At 40.2% G+C, this 19,687-nt stretch overlaps 1 protein-coding gene across 1 annotated transcript in view; it reads left to right on the top strand.

The window, feature by feature from the left end:
- arhgef38 (Rho guanine nucleotide exchange factor (GEF) 38) overlaps positions 1-19,687 on the top strand; it is a 76,350-nt gene that overhangs the window by 19,253 nt on the left and 37,410 nt on the right. Inside the window, exons 2-6 of the mRNA XM_034188416.1 lie at positions 6,981-7,165; positions 9,424-9,541; positions 11,282-11,429; positions 11,539-11,556; positions 11,654-11,853. Of these exons, the coding sequence (XP_034044307.1) occupies positions 6,981-7,165; positions 9,424-9,541; positions 11,282-11,429; positions 11,539-11,556; positions 11,654-11,853 (669 nt within the window). The remainder of the gene's footprint in view (positions 1-6,980; positions 7,166-9,423; positions 9,542-11,281; positions 11,430-11,538; positions 11,557-11,653; positions 11,854-19,687) is intronic.

The following is a 19,687-nucleotide window of genomic DNA, read 5'->3' as shown; positions in this document are numbered from 1 at the left end:
GGTCCCACGTTCACTTTCAACCTGGTCCCTTCTGTGTGGGCTCCCTCCCACCTACAAACACATGCTTGTTAGCTGAATTGGACACTTTAAATTGATCATAGGTGTGAGCGTGAATGTGTTTCTCTATATGTGGGCCTGGCATCCAGGGTGTACTTTGCCGCTCGCCCAGTGACCACTGGGATAGGCTCCAGCTCCTCCGTGGACCTTAATTAGAATTAGCGAGTATAGAAATTGAATGACAGAAACCCACTAAAAAGTCCGATGTTGCAATGTTAACTAAATCAATCAATCAATAAAGTAGGAAAAATTTCTGGATCCATCCTTAATCAGATCTGCTCCAAAGATTAATGGCTCTCTCCTTGACCAATACCTTAACGTTTCACAAAGTTTCAAGAAAATCAGTTCAGGAGTATTTGTGTAACCCTGCTACAAACAAACTGCACTGAAAATATTATACAGTTAGCAGAGGTAACAAGAGCAATCGGAGATTTCTGACATAGAATAGATCCGGGTCACCTCCAAAATTTAGTGGCGTCTTCCATGGCCCGGTGAGAATCCATGAAGTAATTTTGACGTCATCCTTCAAAGCCTATATAAAGTGAAATCTTGATCAAGAATCCCCATACAGATCCGCATTACCTTCAAAATTCAGTGGAGTCTTTTATAGTCTAATATCTATCTGTGGTGCAAATTTGGTGAGAATCCGTGAAGTAATTTTAACATAATCCTTCAAAGCTTATATAAAGTGGAATCTTCATCGAGAATCCCGATACGGATACGGATCACCTCCAAAATTCAGTGGAGTCTTTCATAGTCTAATATTTATCTGTGGTGCAAATGTGGTGAGAATCTGTGAAGTAGTTTTGACGTAATCCTTCAAAGCCTATATGAAGTGGAATCTTGATCCAGAATCCGGATCCAGGTTAGCTCCAAAATTTAATGGACTTCCATGGCCTAATATCTATCTGTGGTGAAAATTTTGTCAAAATACATGCAGTAGTTTTGACATAATCATGCGTAATCAGGCCTTGAGAACCATCCCTGGTTCTCAAGACCAGGCACCTAAGTGGCTCTACTCTACTCTTTTCTACTCTTCTATTTTACTCTTTCTTTTTATATATTTAAATATACCTTAGTATACTAGCATAGTTCCACCTTAGAAATGGAATATAATATATAAGATATACCTTACTGAATTTTCATGCTAACAGACAGACAAATAAATAAACACTGATGATTTTATTACGTCCTTGGTGGACGTAATTAAGCTGTGTACTGAGGTTAAGGGTAAATATGCGGTGTAACCTGTGTATTATGTGGAATGCCAGGATGGAATTTTTAAATTTTCATTCACTTTGAAGGTGATCTCCAGTCAATGCACATTTTTGCTTTATTCACCAGTGTTGTAATGTAACAAAGTAGAAATACTTTGTTACTGTACTTAAACAGAATTTTGACATATCTGTACTTTACTTCGTTATTTATATTTCTGACGACTTTCACTTTCACTCCACTACATTTCTTCATTAAAATGTATACTTTTACTCTGATACATTTCTCTTAAACATCTTCATTACTACAATATGAGTTTTGGATTCAAGAATGCAAAAAGCACTGTGTTTAGTTGCTTTGCAGTGGTTGGTGGTGGTGATGCTTAAAACGTTTTTTTTTTTTTTACTTTTCCTTAAATTTGACACAACTGTGTAGCTATAAATGACTGTTCTGTTTCACAAGAGCCTGGCTGTTGTGTATAACAGAAAAGTGTGTGTGGGTCTTCCAGGAAAAAGACTGCGTGGTCTTCAGAAAAAGTACGGCACTCATGCTGACACCAACTGCTCCTCCAGAGGCGGATCCAGCCACCACACTGGCTTTCTTTTCTGTTGCTGTTTCACTCTCCACTCATTTTAGATTTTACTTTGACTCAATACTTTTACTTAAAGTACATTTTATATGATACTTTTGAAGTACAGTAAATGTCAGATACTTTAAGACTTTTACTCAAGTAATATTTTTAAAGGAGACTTTATCTTTTACCAAAGTAATTTTATGGTAAGATACTCGTACTTTCTCTCAAGTTTCACTTTGAGGTACTTTATACAATACTGCTCTTCACTCATAGACATGTAGCTGTGATGGAGATGGGTTTTGTCCAAACAGAGAAGTACATTTATTTGAGTGACTCATTAAATGTGTACGTATGTGCACCAGTATCATTTGCATCCACGTGCGTGTGTTTGTGTCAGGTGGCATTTGCAGGTGTGTTTATCAGTGTGTGCGTGTCCACCCCCCAGCCACAACAGATGGAATGCTTAAACAGGTCACAGCATTACATCAGCTCCACGATTCCTTCTGTAACCTGACACAGGCCTTGTAGCTTTCTGTCTCCATCCCTCCATCTCTCTCTCATTCTCTCCTCAGAGGAGGAAGTGGTGCATGGCATCAAATAGGCAGAAAGGAAGAATCCCTCTTCCCCAAGCAGATGGTCCTGCCAAAAAGAGCAACTGATTAGGCAATAAAAACAAACAAAAGGGAGGTGGAAGCCTGAGTGGCATGTTAAGTAAGGCCTTATGGTGCTTGAGTAAAAAAAAAAAAATTAGATCACCGTGACAATGGATGGTTCCTTAGGCGTGGATCAGATGTGTTAGAAGAGGAAGCGTTTAGTGGAATTTTCACAAACGTGTGACAGCGCAAAAAAAAAGGGCATCAGAGAGCTGATGCATACCCTACGCATTCTACACACCACAAAGCAAATGTACGTGTAAGTATGCATGTATGTAAAGATGTTCTTCACTATGTATGACTTCATCATGTGGCTTCTGTGTGACCTCATTATGAAGTCATTCATACCAACTACTCCAGAATCTAATCACATCGAGTTAACTATCAAAGCAATATTCCCACTAAGTTTGTTGGAAATCCATCCAGCTGTTTTTGACTGATGTTGTTCACAGACACAGACCTGACCTACAAACCTACACTCACAGAAATATTTACCCTAAGGTTTAAGATTTATGTAATTTTATTACATGACAAATTCCCATTTACTTTTTTTAGATAATTTTAATACAAACCTACCAAATAAACCTTACATGATGCATATTCATTAATCCTATTTATTTGAAATGCATAATCCTCAGCTTTATGTATTTAGTATTAATAAATTTTATTTGTTTCATTAATGCCATAATAATTACGTTACCTATACATAGGTAACGTAATTATTATGCAATTCAGACAATATACTTTATGTATTTTAAATAAATACTGTCATTATTATTGATTTAGAGTAATTATATTTTATTAATACTAAATACATAAATCTGAGGATTATGCATTTCAAATAAATAGGATTAATGAATATGTATCATGTAAGGTTTATTTGGCAGGTTTGTATTAATAATAATTATGTAATAAAATTACATAAATCTTAAAATTTAGGGTTAAATATTTCTGTGAGTGTACCTACAAACCTACCATCCCTGGTTCTCAAGACCAGGCACCTAAGTGGCTGGTAGATATTTAGATATACTTTAGTATACACTAGTAGAGTTCTACTTTAGAATTGGAATACATTATAGAAGTCATACCTTACTGAATTTTCATGCACAAAACAATAGCTTGTATTATAGTGAAGCAGATAACAGAATATTTACAGAGGAATCTTTCAAATGGTGAAACAAGCACCAAATTTGGCACAAATACTCCTTAAACATTACTCTGTTGAAAAAAATGATTGGCCACTTGAATTTTCAATAGGCAGCCAGGTAGGGGTCAATTAAAGAATGACACAGGGGTCCAAATTTATAAAATGCTCCAATCAAATTGAAAACTAACCACATTATTTGTCTGATCACAAAGATTCCAAAAAGGTATAGTTTGGACTATCTGTACCTGAATATTATGGCGTTATGGGGTAAAAACAGCAAGAATGGTGACAAAGGTCAATTTCAGCTTGTTCAGGGGTCAAACGTTAAAGTTGCTCCAATTTTGTTGAAAGAGTGGTGCAAATTATTGGCTGTGCTAATAGGATCAATAAATGGAATCGTTCTGACTGTATTGAATGCTTGGTCTCCAAAGTATAGGTCAAACAAGGTCAACATCCATTGGATTCTACGACATGTGACATACGAGGTCTGTCAATAAAGCAACGGTCCTTTTTATTTTTTTCAAAAACTATATGGATTTCATTCATGTTTTTACGTCAGACATGCTTGAACCCTCGTGCGCATGCGTGAGTTTTTCCACGCCTGTCGGTGACGTCATTCGCCTGTGAGCACTCCTTGTGGGAGGAGTCGTCCAGCCCCTCGTCGGAATTCCTTTGTCTGAGAAGTTGCTGAGAGACTGGCGCTTTGTTTGATCAAAATTTTTTCTAAACCTGTGAGACACATCGAAGTGGACACGGTTCGAAAAATTAAGCTGGTTTTCAGTGAAAATTTTAACGGCTGATGAGAGATTTTGAGGTGATTCTGTCGCTTTAAGGACTTCCCACGGTGCGAGACGTCGCGCAGCGCTCTCAGCCGCCGTCGTCAGCCTGTTCAAGCTGAAAACCTCCACATTTCAGGCTCTATTGATCCAGGACGTCGTGAGAGAACAGAGAAGTTTCAGAAGAAGTCGGTTTCAGCATTTTATCCGGATATTCCACTGTTAAAGGAGATTTTTTTAATGAAAGACGTGCGGACGGGTCCACGCGTCGGGACGCAGCCGACACGGTGCGGCGGCACAGGAAAAACACCTCCGTGTTGATAACCATTTGTAAAATCCAGGCGGCTTTTGATGGCTTTCAGTGGAGTGAGTATATGAGAAATTGTTTAACAGGCAGGACATGTTCCAACTTGTCCTTAAGGCTTTCAACAGAGGTGTTTTTCCTGTGGCGGAGCGTCGCGTGACGCGCGGATCCGTCCGCACGTCTTTCATTAAAAAAATCTCCTTTAACAGTGGAATATCCGGATAAAATGCTGAAACCGACTTCTTCTGAAACTTCTCTGTTCTCTCACGACGTCCTAGATCAATAGAGCCTGAAATGTGGAGGTTTTCAGCTTGAACAGGCTGACGACGGCGGCTGAGAGCGCTGCGCGACGTCTCGCACCGTGGGAAGTCCTTAAAGCAACAGAATCACCTCAAAATCTCTCATCAGCCATTAAAATTTTCACTGAAAACCAGCTTAATTTTTCGAACCGTGTCCACTTCGATGTGTCTCACAGGTTTAGAAAAAATTTTGATCAAACAACGCGCCAGTCTCTCAGCAACTTCTCAGACAAAGGAATTCCGACGAGGGGCTGGACGACTCCTCCCACAAGGAGTGCTCACAGGCGAATGACGTCACCGACAGGCGTGGAAAAACTCACGCATGCGCACGAGGGTTCAAGCATGTCTGACGTAAAAACATATGAATGAAATCCATATAGTTTTTGAAAAAAATAAAAAGGACCGTTACTTTATTGACAGCCCTCGTATGTTATATGTACATAGTTATCATGTAATGTACATGATAACTAAGCATGACAGATGGTGCAAACTATTCCTTTATAAAACCCTGTTAACTCAACCAATAATTTGCATCACTTTTAACTAAAAGTTGAGCAACTTTAACTTTTGACCCCTGGACAAACTGAAATTGATCTTTTGTCACCATTCTTGTTTTTACCCCATAACTCCATAACATTCAGTCATAAATAGTCCAAACTATACCTTTAGGAAATATTTGTGATCAGACAAATAATGTGGTGTAGTGTTCAATATGATTGGAGCATTTTTAAATTTTGACCCATGTGTAATTATTCATTTGACCCCTACCTGGCTGCCTTTTGAAAATCCAAGTGGCCAATCAGTTTTTTAAATGAGTAATGTCTAAGGATTATGTGTGCCAGTTTTGGTGCTTGTTTCCCGAAATGAACAATTGTTAGTTATGTGCTCTGCTATTAGTTGCTTTGCCTACATGCAGGGTGAAAAAAAGAAGGAAGGAAAAAAAAATGATTCTATTTTCTTTAAATTGCAGATTTTCAGGAACATTTTAGTGTGATGACACCACCATCCATTTTATTTGGATTTATTTAGGGATGAGTACACTATGCAGCAGGGTGGCTTAGTGGTTAGCACTGCTGACTCATGGTAAGAAGGTGCCAGGTTCACATCCCACCTGGTCCTTTCTGGTTGGAGTTTGTATGTTCTCCCTGGGATTGTGTAGGTTCCCACTCCAGCTCCATAAGACATGGACGTTGGGTGAATAGGTGACTCTGAACTGACTGTGAGTGTGAATAGGCATGCCCAACCTCTCGCTCAGTCACCATTGTGACAGGCTCCAGCCCTACCATGGCCCTTAACTGGAGCAAGTGGGTTTTGAAATGGATGGATGGATAAGAACACTATGAAAGACTTTAATAAGGGTCACTCAAGCATCTCTTACACTTGGACAAGTTCAGCACCGAGCCCCTGCAAACTCATTTCCACTGTCCGGTGACTCGGCGCTGCCTTACACACTGGGAAAGGTCAGGTGAACCCGTGCTAGTTTTGGACTCCCAGTTGCCTCGGCGATCTCACATTCAGTTAGAGGCAGCCCGGTTCAAGCTCAGCACACCTCCATGTCCAATTTTCTTGAGAAGGACAGAAATATTTATCCTGTATTATTACAAGTTGAGATGACCCAGAGCTACACTGAGTTGTACTGCACTTGTTCTGCACCGTTCTAAGCTGAGCAGAGGCAGGGCTGAAGTGGCTAGGACTACCCTGGGCTCTGGTGGAAAAAAAAGACTTTCTGACTTTTTCCAAGCGGTGTGCCTATTTGAGAGGCCTTGGTGCGAAATGTAGCCAAGCCAGAGCCGCTTGGCAAAATCAGTGGAGTTAATGCAACGCCAAACTTGACTAGGTGTAACAGTGTGAAAAACAGACACTGATGTATAGAAAAATCAGGTTTAAAATCTTGATTTTGCATAATACAGTCCATTTCAGAAGAAAATTTCAAAGAAGTCTACCTTTTTCTGCAGAGAAAATGACCCCACTCGAGCTGTCAGCGCCCTCCTCCCCAGCACTGGAACCGGAAGAGGTTCGTTCTAGGAAGATGAGTCGCAGGGCAAAGGTCATTCAGGAACTTGTGAAGACTGAAGAAGATTACCTCACAGACCTGGAGCTGTGCATCAGAGAGGTGGTCCAGCCTCTACGAAACCTGCAGGTAGCTTCAGGATCCACAGTCAAATCTGTTGTACTGTCACTGTGAACAATGACAGCAACAGGAATCAGTTTAAGTGGATTCAAGCAGTGGTCTCAGATTCACCCAAGTGGGTTTGTAGGAACAGGGGGGCAGTTGACCAATCAAGTTGAAGTGAGATCAAATGATGCTGTAAGTGGGTGATAATGCTCACATAGTTAAACCATATTTGGACAAATTTAGTCAAAACGCTAACCGAAAAGCAAAAATGGAAGTTGAATCAAACTTCAAACAGACTAAAATGACATCTGAAGAGACTAATGAGATCTTGAAATTATATGACCCAATTCACTAATTAAAGTAGCGTGAGAACAAAACACCTGAGACGGAATAATGTGAAGTGTTGAGGCCCTCTTAAGTCAGGATTTAAGACAAAAATATTATGATGGGATCTCAGCAGTTAGAAAAATTAAAAATGTACATGTTCTGAGGTGAACATGTAGAACCAAACCATTTTAAGAACCAAACCCTGGCAAATTTCAGATTGACAACAACAACAAAAAGGTAAATTACAGTAAAATCAAAAATTATAAAGTCAAATATTTTTGCAGTACCCAGAGGTTCATATTCCAACTGAAAAATAAATGATTATAACAATAATAGTGATAATTACAGTAGTGTTCAGAATAATAGTCATGCTATGTGACTAAAAAGATTAATCCAGGTTTTGAGTATATTTCTTATTGTTACATGGGAAACAAGGTACCAGTAGATTCAGTAGATTCTCACAAATCAAACAAGACCAAGCATTCATGATATGCACACTCTTAAGGCTATGAAATTGGGCTATTAGTAAAAAAAAAAAAAAAAAAAAAAATAGAAAAGGGGGTGTTCACAATAATAGTAGCATCTGCTGTTGACGCTACAAACTCAAAACTATTATGTTCAAACTGCTTTTTTAGCAATCCTGTGAATCACTAAACTAGTATTTAGTTGTATAACCACAGTTTTTCATGATTTCTTCACATCTGCGAGGCATTAATTTTGTTGGTTTAGAACCAAGATTTTGCTCGTTTATTACTGTGCTTGGGGTCATTGTCTTGTTGAAACATCTATTTCAAGGGCATGTCCTCTTCAGCATAAGGCAACATGACCTCTTCAAGTATTTTGACATATCCAAACTGATCCATGATACCTGGTATGCGATATATAGGCCCAACACCATAGTAGGAGAAACATGCCCATATCATGACGCTTGCACCACCGTGCTTCACTGTCTTCACTGTGAACTGTGTCTTGAATTCAGAGTTTGGGGGTCTTCTCACAAACTGTCTGCGGCCCTTGGACCCAAAAAGAACAATTTTACTCTCATCAGTCCACAAAATATTCCTCCATTTCTCTTTAGGCCAGTTGATGTGTTCTTTGGCAAATTGTAACCTCTTCTGCACATGTCTTTTATTTAACAGAGGGACTTTGTGAGGGATTCTTGCAAATAAATTAACTTCACACAGGTGTCTTCTGTCACAGCACTTACAGGTAACTCCAGACTGTGTTTGATCATCCTGGAGCTGATCAATGGGTGAGCCTTTGCCATTCTGGTTATTCTTCTATCCATTTTGATGGTTGTTTTCCATTTTCTTCCATGCGTCTCTGTTTTTTTTGTCCATTTTAAAGCACTGGAGATCATTGTAGATGAACAGCCTATAATTTTTTGCACCTGCGTAGAAGTTCCCCCCTCTCCAGTCAACGTTTTAATCAAACTACACTGTTCTTCTGAACAATGTCTTGAACGTCCCATTTTCCTCAGGCTTTCAAAGAGAAAAACATGTTCAACAGGTGCTGGCTTCATCCTTAAATAGGGGACACCTGATTGACACCTGTTTGTTCCACAGAACTGACCAACTCACTGACTGAATGCCACACTACTATTATTGTGAACACCCCCTTTTCTACTTTTTTTTTTACTAATAGCCCAATTTCATAGTCTTAAGAGTGTGCATATCATGAATGCTTGGTCTTGTTGGATTTGTGAGTATCTACTGAATCTACTGGTACCTTGTTTCCCATGTAACAATAAGAAATATACTCAAAACCTGGATTAATCTTTTTAGTCACATAGACTACTATTATTCTGAACACTACTGTATAATAGAAAAAGTGGAACATTTCGTGTTTTTAGTATGTCAGTAAATCCACATTTAGTAATAACATGAACTGTTTGAAAAAAAAAGTGTAATTGACAAAGCCTTCATTATTGCACACATTTATTTTCTTTGTGTTAGGTGGTGGATGTGGACCGGCTGTTCACCAACATGGAGACGGTGTGCGAGGTTTCTGCAGCGCTCCTTCACAGGCTGCGTGGGGCCATGGCTGACCCTGATCCAGAAGCAGTTATCATAGGTTATTGCCTTTTTCACTCTTCTCCACTTAATTTTACCATTTGTTGACTTTAGCCTCTCTGATGAGTACCAAGCTTCTACTCCTGGTACTGAAAAATGAAACCAAGATGGAAGCACTAAAACCTGTAGTTCCTTGAATGGCCACTTGAGGCCGGCTCCAAAAATGAGTCACGCCACATAGACACCCATGTTAAAATGTCCATCTTTGCAGCACAAAAGCACAATTTAAATAGTTATAGTCTAAACAGCCCCCCCCCCCCCCCCAAAAAAATAGCTAGCACTGCACTATAGCTAGTGCTGTGTACAAGATTACGGTAAATTCATTAGAACAAAGTTAGGACCTTCAGAATTTCAAAAAGTAGGGTTGACTTGATCAACTTGGAAAACACTGTGGATGCTTACAGTAAGATATTCCAGCTTTATTGTTGAATTTCCGCCTGAGTTTCCAAGCAACAATAATCCAACCTGACCATGTTGTGAAAATGTCCGAATAAGAGTTCAAAACTTCTGACTTTAAAATATGCCACAAAAGCGACATATTTTCCATGGTTATTTAGCATCAATTTAAGCCATTTTAAAACATAAAATTTTGAAAAATTGAGGATGTGGCTGCTATGAGTGACAGCTATCATATTTTGTATGGTCCAAATGGTCACCTGCTAGCAGAAGCGTTAGCCGCGGTGAATCTGATCGTTTGTCCTTTCTGAGTATTTTAATTCAAATAACTGAGATAATATGTGTTGCTGTATGCTTAATTGGGCAGCAAAGTCTCATTTAAGGGCGGGCGCTAAACGGGTAAAATCTGACGCATATTATGTAATTTCTCTACTTCCGGGGATGAAAACACAGCACTTTCTCTGAGTTTTTTGGAAAATTACTCACAAACAAAGTGAAAATACAAAGAAGAAGTGAAAATATGGTGAAAAGTCGACATGTGTTGCAGTTTTTTATGATCTGGAACTCAAACTTGTCGAGGTGGTTGGGTGGGCAAGAGAACGTAGCTACTTTGGTTAGCTGTGTACGCTAACACTTACGGACAAGACGTCTCCCATTTGCCTCACCTTCCCTTCTCCACTGGGAACTGAGAAAAACTGCACTTTTCGCGACTGCTTCGGTTACTGCAGCTGAAAAGAAAATAGTACACCATTTTACCGTGTGAAGTTATGTTGTGTATATATTGCGCAACGGGGGTGGCTATCCCCCCATAAGTGGTCAAATCCTGCAAAATCATGCAGGGTTCAAACGAGCTCTGCTGCCCTATTGCACAGACCATGAAAGAAGTCTGTGCTACAGTATTTCCGGTCAGTGAAATTTTAGTATTATTTAATTTGTATGTTCGCAAGGTATTGATAGCTTGGTGAGTTAGCACAAGTAATGAGGCAATATGCCGCTCGTAAGCACTCAAACCACCAGTTAAAGGAACCACCTAGTCTGCAAAAATATGTGTTAAACAAACACCCACAACAAGGTTAGTCTAGCCTTAGCGAGCTTGACGACTTGGAGATAGGTGGCTCCAGTCTGCCCATGGCCTGCCTGTTTTGCTCACATTCCACCACATCTATGGGATGGCTGGAAGGTAGGCGGGGTTAGGCACTGCTAAGATGGCGATATTTGGAGCCGCCCATTAGAGATTCAAATACGTAAACCTATGTGTGACATCACAGACAGTTTGTCCAGAATAAACAGTTCATGATGGTACACAAGCAGAATAACCTCCTAAATGTTCCATTTTTCTTTAAAGGCGATGTATTCATTCAGGCCAAATCAGCTTTGGAAGATGTCTACAAGATTTACTGCTATCATCATGATGACGCCAACATGTCCCTGAAATCCTACGAGAAAGAAGAAGAAATAAAGCAACATTTCACTACATGTGTATTAGCACTGAAGTAAGTCAAAGCACTTTCCTCATGTTTTGTAGTATCTATATCATCCTTGATATGTAATTGTTACTGTATCTTGTCACTTGTTTATTTTTCCCCCTGTTGCTTTTTACAGGGAAATCTACGATCAAGAGTAAGTACACTGGACATTCAAAATGTGCTGGAAATGTCCTGCAAAATACTGTAGTTTCACAAAACGATAGCCTTAATTACATGACTCATTGGCACAGAGGGAAAGCCAACCTGCTGGATATGGGATCACTGCTCATCAAACCAGTTCAGAGGATCATGAAGTACCCGTTACTGCTCGGGGAGCTGTGGCAGGCAACTCCTAATGACCACCCTGATTACAAACCACTGCAGGAGGCCTTCACTGCTACCAAGATCATCAATGTCAACATTAATGAGTTCAAAAGACGCAAAGATATAGGTGAGAGATTGCAAGGGCAGAATAAATACCCCCACATGCACTACTTCTGGGTGCACCTGCAACAACTGGAACATGTTCTAGCTCAATGAAATACCTTGAAGATTCATTTTTGAAATGATCCCTGCACTAAACCATTTCTTGATATATATTCATTTTTTTCTTTATATTTTTACTTGAGGCCCTTAAATATGGCCTTCGTCTGTGCTCAGCATAATTCCAGTACTATTACTGCCAGAGTCTTCAAATTCACAGGGACCATTCTTGGGACACAGACCTTGGACAAGCTCAAAGATGGCTAACCTTGACCTATTTTAAGAGGTATATTACGAGGCTAAAACGTCACATTCTGTTTCAATCTGTTCAGTTTTGTTTTTGAGTGGCAGGCATGAGAGCCAATCAGAGTAGAGCTGCATCATGACATCAGTGGCTGGTATCTCCAAAATCGCTCTATTTTGTGTGTTTATATACATGTTTCTCATATGTTATGTAAAAGCTAGGGAGAAATAAACACTTCTAAAACTGAAAATGCTATTTTTGGAACCTAATAACACCTCTGAACTTACTTGCAAGACATTTTGCGGACGTTAGCATGGTGACATCACATGCTGGTAGCTAGCTGCAAAACTTTGTTTCGTTTGTGTGTAAATATGAGTGGTGTATACGTGATACTCAGGTATATGCCATATAACCACTAAGAAAGCCCCAGAATTTCTGTATACCTACTACAAATTGCCCTATGATATGTAACGAACAAGTGTAAATAATATTAGCACCCAGCGCTCAGTTGCTATAAGCTGTAGCGCACACGCGCACACACGCAAGGTGTTGTCGCAACTGCTCGAGACTAAACCTGTTATATGTAAATGTCAGCCACTTGCAATTACATTGTGTTCCCTGCTTTACACATGTTGGTAGCCAAGACCTGCATATTAGGGCTGTTCATGTTATATAGTGAAAAAATCAAATCAAATCAGTTTTATTTATATAGCGCCAAATCACAACAAACAGTTGCCCCAAGGCGCTTTATATTGTAAGGCAAAGCCATACAATAATTACGGAAAAACCCCAACAGTCAAAACGACCCCCTGTCAGCAAGCACTTGGCGACAGTGGGAAGGAAAAACTCCCTTTTAACAGGAAGAAACCTCCAGCAGAACCAGGCTCAGGGAGGGGCAGTCTTCTGCTGGGACTGGTTGGGGCTGAGAGAAAGAACCAGGAAAAAGACATGCCGTGGAGGGGAGCAGAGATCAATCACTAATGATTAAATGCAGAGTGGTTCATACAGAGCAAAAAGAGAAAGAAACACTCAGTGCATCATGGGAACCCCTCAGCAGTCTAAGTCTATAGCAGCATAACTAAGGGATGGTTCAGGGTCACCTGATCCAGCCCTAACTATAAGCTTTAGCAAAAAGGAAAGTTTTAAGCCTAATCTTAAAAGTAGAGAGGGTGTCTGTCTCCCTGATCTGAATTGGGAGCTGGTTCCAGAGGAGAGGAGCCTGAAAGCTGAAGGCTCTGCCTCCCGTTCTACTCTTAAAAACCCTTGGAACTACAAGTAAGCCTGCAGTCTGAGAGCGAAGCGCTCTATTGGGGTGATATGGTACTATGAGGTCCCTAAGATAAGATGGGACCTGATTATTCAAAACCTTATAAGTAAGAATAAGAAGTTTAAATTCTATTCTAGAATTAACAGGAAGCCAATGAAGAGAGGCCAATATGGGTGAGATATGCTCTCTCCTTCTAGTCCCCGTCAGTACTCTAGCTGCAGCATTTTGAATTAACTGAAGGCTTTCAGGGAACCTTTAGGACAACCTGATAATAATGAATTACAATAGTCCAGCCTAGATGAAATAATGCATGAATTAGTTTTCAGCATCACTCTGAGACAAGACCTTTCTAATTTTAGAGATATTGCGCAAATGCAAAAAAGCAGTCCTACATATTTGTTTAATATGTGCATTGAATGACATATCCTGATCAAAAATGACTCCAAGATTTCTCACAGTATTACTAGAGGTCAGGGTAATGCCATCCAGAGTAAGGATCTGGTTAGACACCATGTTTCTAAATTTGTGGGGCTAAGTACAATAACTTCAGTTTTATCTGAGTTTAAAAGCAGGAATTAGAGGTCATCCATGTCTTTATGTCTGTAAGACAATCCTGCAGTTTAGCTAATTGGTGTGTGTCCTCTGGCTTCATGGATAGATAAAGCTGGGTATCATCTGCGTAACAATGAAAATTTAAGCAATGCTGTCTAATAATACTGCCTAAGGGAAGCATGTATAAAGTGAATAAAATTGGTCCTAGCACAGAACCTTGTGGAACTCCATAATTAACCTTAGTCTGTGAAGAAGATTCCACATTTACATGAACAAATTGTAATCTATTAGATAAATATGATTCAAACCACCACAGCGCAGTGCCTTTAATACCTATGGCATGCTCTAATCTCTGTAATAAAATTTTATGGTCAACAGTATCAAAAGCAGCACTGAGGTCTAACAGAACAAGCACAGAGATGAGTCCACTGTCCTGAGGCCATAAGAAGATCATTGTAACCCTTCACTAATGCTGTTTCTGTACTATGATGAATTCTGAAACCTGACTGAAACTCTTCAAATAGACCATTCCTCTGCAGATGATCAGTTAGCTGTTTTACAACTACCCTTTCAAGAATTGTGAAGAGAAAAGGAAGGTTGGAGATTGGCCTATAATTAGCTAAGATAGCTGGGTCAAGTGATGGCTTTTTAAGTAATGGTTTAATTACTGCCACCTTAAAAGCCTGTGGTACATAGCCAACTAATAAAGACAGATTGATCATATTTAAGATCGAAGCATTAATTAATGGTAGGGCTTCCTTGAGCAGCCTGGTAGGAATGGGGTCTAATAGACATGTTGATGGTTTGGAGGAAGTAACTAATGAAAATAACTCAGAACAATCTGAGAGAAAGAGTCTAACCAAATACCGGCATCACTGAAAGCAGCCAAGAGAACGATATGTCTTTGGGATGGTTATGAGCAATTTTTTCTCTAATAGTTAAAATTTATTAGCAAAGAAAGTCATGAAGTCATTACTAGTTAAAGGAATACTCGGCTCAATAGAGCTCTGACTCTTTGTCAGCCTGGCTACAGTGCTGAAAAGAACCTGAGGTTGTTCTTATTTTCTTCAATTAGTGATGAGTAGTAAGATGTCCTAGCTTTACGGAGGGGCTTTTATAGAGCAACAGACTCTTTTCCAGGCTAAGTGAAGATCTTCTAAATTAGTGAGACGCCATTTCCTCTCCAGCTTATGGGTTATCTGCTTAAGCTGCGAGTTTGTGAGTTATACCACAGAGTCAGGCACTTCTGATTTAAGGCTCTCTTTTTCAGAGGAGCTACAGCATCCAAAGTTGTCCTCAATGAGGATATAAAAACTATGATGAGATAATCTATCTCACTCACAGAGTTTAGGTAGCTACTCTGCCCTGTGTTGGTATATGGCATTGGAGAACATAAAGAAGGAATCATATCCTTAAAGTTGTGAGAGACTTTGGGCCACATGTTGTTTTTGTTCCATTTGGGATTTTTATAGGTGCAGACCAAATTTGAACGCAATCAGATAAGATATACAGGTCCCCAGAGTAACACATTTTCCCTTTCCCTCCGCTGAAGGCAACATCACCCTAACGGGAGAAGGCTCTGATGCCATTATTTTTCTTTTTACATGTGATGGCTTCTAATCGCAAAAAGTGTGGTTGATTGATTACCCAGACGGAGAACATTACTGGAATTACTTGATTTACTACATTGCTTGTTTGGGGAAAATTTTTGCTTTGTGGGGGACCCTAAACAATCAGTCAGATTTACAATAAATACATGTTAGCGTGCATGCTAACATCTGCTAACTCAAAGCTAAGTTCTTATGGTGTTAAATTTTTCTCATTATATCTGCAAATGCACAGAGGGTGATCTACAAATATTCCTTGATTTGCACAACTTAAAACATAATAAATATTGTTTTGGATTGATTGAATGATACAGGGGGCTTTATTCACCATGTCCAAATTGTACGCAAGACAATATCTTAATAATTAATTAAACAACTGCAAATTATAAAGAACACAATGCTCATTTGGCCGAGGGTATTTTAGCATTGTGTTATAGTTAAAATTTTGGTTCTGTTTTCCTGCTCATTTTCAGTTCTGAAGTATAAGCGGTCAGAAGATGAGGCACACTGAGGGGAAAACTGACAAGGTTCAACATCCACTCCATCCGAAAGAAAGTGACAGGTTTGCTGGTTATGCTTGAAAATGCCTAACTGGAGTGGAACCACAGGTATAAAACAAAAAGGAACCACTCAGCAGTCCTCACATCTCTATCGCTCACAAACATTTTAGAAAAATCACTCCAGAGGGAACCACTACCCCTACTCAAAGGAAAAGTTCTCATAAGGAAAGTAACAACCTTGACACTTATGACTAGGGCCTGATCATTTCCTGTGGAAATTAGAAGGTAATCGGTAATGTGTATCTTATGTAGTTTCTTCCTAAAAGGCTATAAAATGGATGAAAATTCAAACAATAAACCAATGCCCATATATTAGGTCTTGCATATGCGTATCCAGATTTATTATTATTACTATTAAAGGCGTGTCAGCATGACATTACGAAATGCCCTTGATTTTGAGGTTTCCTCAAAATTGCCTGTTTTCATGTCCTTAGTTGACCACATGAGCAGTTAACCATTTTTATATTTTTAACCGTGTATATTCATGAGGGATGGCAACATATCACATTTTTAATGTGTGATACAATATTGATACTGTAAACTTCAGTGTCTGTCGATACCAGTACCGATGTGACACAATTTTCCCTGTCTTACAAACTAATCTGTTAATGAATACATCTGTCTGGATTTACTTTGCATTCCTAAAATAAATAAACTCTGCTACAACTGTGAAATATTCTACTTCCCTAAAGGAAAACTTACATCACCAGCAATTGATATTCAATAGAAGACTCAGTTCAGACTTAGGTAGTTTAGAATTTATAATATAAATATATAATATACGAGGTCTCTTAGATAATAAACCGACCCTTTTATATTTTTTTTTAACTATATGGATTTGAATGACATGTGATTACACCAATCATGCTTGAACCCTCGTGCGCATGCGTGAGTTTTTTCACGCGTGTCGGTGACGTCATTTCCCTGTGGGCAGGCCTTGAGTGAGATGTGGTCCCGCCCTCTCGGCTGAATTCCTTTGTTTCACACGCTGCTCGAGACGGCGCGCGTTGCTTTATCAAAATTTTTTCTGGACCTGTGAGGAATATCCGAGTGGACACTATTCGAGAAATTAAGCTGGTTTTCTGTGAAAAGTTTAACGGCTGATGAGAGATTATGGGGTGTTTCTGTCGGTGTAAGGACTTCCCACGGAGCAGGACGTCCTGCAGCGCTTCCAGGCGCTGTCGTCGGCCTGTTTCAAGCTGAAAACATCCTAATTTAAGGCATAATTCACCCAGGACATCGTGAGAGAACAGAGAAGATTCAGAAGAGGCCGGCATGAGGAATTTATGCGGACATTCCACTGTTTAAGGACATTTTTTTAATGAAAGACGTACGCGCAAATTCGCCGAGTCGTTTCCGTGACGACTCGGCAAATCTGTGTGCGCCGCGACAGGAAAAACACCTCCGTGTTGAAAACCATTTGTAGAATTCAGGCGGCTTTTAATGGCTTTCAACAAGTGAGTAACTGAGAAATTGTTTAACAGCTTGGGCATGTTCCAACTTGCCCGTTAAGATTTCCAACGGAGGTGTTTTTCCTGCCGCGACCCCCCCGCGGTCGGGTCCAGCCCACATGCGACTCTGCCCGCACGTTCTTTCATTACAAAATGACCGTTAACAATGGAATGTCCGAATAAACTCCTCATGCCGACTTCTTCTGAAAGTTCTCTGTTCTCTGACGACTTACTGCGTCAACAGAGCCTGAAATGTGGAAGTTTTCAACTTGAAACGGCGAGACGCTGTCGCCTCGAAGCGCAGATCGCCGTCAGGCGCCGTGGACCGTCCTTAAAGCGACACTACCAGACCAAAATCTCTCATCAGCCGTTAAAATTTTTACCGAAAACCAGCTGAATTTATTGAATGGTGTCCACTCAGTTGTGCCTTACAGTTTTGCCTTACAGTCTCTGAGCCATTCCTAAACAATGAAAAAAATCGACGAGCGGGTGGACGACTTCTCACTCAAAGACTGCCCACAGGCGAATGACGTAACCGACAGGCGTGAAAAAACTCTCGCATGCCCACGAGGTTCAAGCATGTCTGATGTAATCACACGTGATTCAAATCCATATGGTTTTTGAAAAAAATAAGGTCGGATACTTTTCTAATAGACCTCGTATATTAAATATTATAAATATTATAATATATAATATATGAAAAGAGTTGCAGTGAAATTCATGCCGATGGCTTTGGCACGAAGCTGATGGTGCAGCAAAAGCACCACCGTGTTGAAGCCTCACAGGACATGTTGTGACATGCCCAGCTCGTCCACAATTTCTCAGATAGTCACACGACTGAAAAGCCACCGAAAGCCGTCAAAATCTTCCGAATGGTGGAAGAGGTGGGCATGTCACAACATGTCCTGTGAGGCTTCAACACGGTGGCGCTTTTGCTGCACCATTAGCTTCGTGCCAAAGCCATCGGCATGAATTTCGCTGCAACTCTTTTCATGGCCAAATCTTCTGTCACAGTGGAATGTGCCAAAAAAGTGCTGATGTCCACCTCTTCCGCAATTTCTCGGATAGTCACATGATGGCCCCACATCACCACAGTGTTCACTTTGGAGTGATCCGGTCATTTCAGCATGTTGATGGCCGCCCGGAGTGCGGCACGCTCTCCACCGTTGTGCAGCCGTCTTTAAACCGGTTGTACTGCTCCTTGATCTGTGTGATGCCCATAGGATCATCACCAAAAGCCATCTGAATAATCCGAATGGTTTCCACCTGGCTGTCGCCCAGTTTCTGGCAAAATTTGATGCGGTCGCGCTGCTCCAGTCGTTCCACCATTTTCCTTGCAAAGAAAAACGACAAGAGACTCCACCCATCCTCACACAAAGGCTGCTTACAAGCAAATGACACAATCGACAGGCGTGAAAAAATTCACGCATGCGCACGAAGGTTCAAGGTTTGCTCATGCAAGCACACGTGATTCAAATCCATCAGGTTTTTGAAAAAAATAAAAAGGTCCGATACTTTTCTAACAGACCTCATAATACGTGTGGCTGGGGAAAATACCAAACATTTTTATATGCATTGCAAATTAATAATGGCAAAATGAAATAGTGTTTTGCAGTGTTTCAAGGCATTGCAATACCAATGATTGGAACATTGTTTCAGATTCTATATCCCACATGTGGCATGAAATATACAGCAGAATGAGAAAGTAAAACTTGAGTTAAAGAAGGGATAGAAACATGTGGCTGGGGAGGATACCCAAAACTATTCAGGGCAGCACGGTGGATTAGTAGTTAGCACTGATGCCTCACAGCAAGAAGGTCATGGGTTTGATTCCCACCTATGGCCATTCTGTGTGGAGTTTGCATGTTCTCCCTGTATTTGAGTGGGTTTCCTCCGGGTGCTCCGGCTTCCTCCCACATCTCAAGACATGCAGATTAGGTGAACTGGAAACTTCATAATTGTCCAGGTCTCCCTTGCAAAAGAGGTCTCGATCTCAATGGGACCAACCTGGTTAAATAAGGTTAAGTTAGATAAATATTCATCGATATGGCAAATGAGTGATGGTAATATGAAACACTGTTATGCAACATTTCGAAGTATTGCCACACCTGTATTTCAGAA

This window comes from Thalassophryne amazonica, chromosome 15 (genome assembly GCF_902500255.1).
Source record: "Thalassophryne amazonica chromosome 15, fThaAma1.1, whole genome shotgun sequence".
NCBI lineage: Eukaryota > Metazoa > Chordata > Actinopteri > Batrachoidiformes > Batrachoididae > Thalassophryne > Thalassophryne amazonica.
This window is presented reverse-complemented; position numbering and strand designations above follow the sequence as displayed.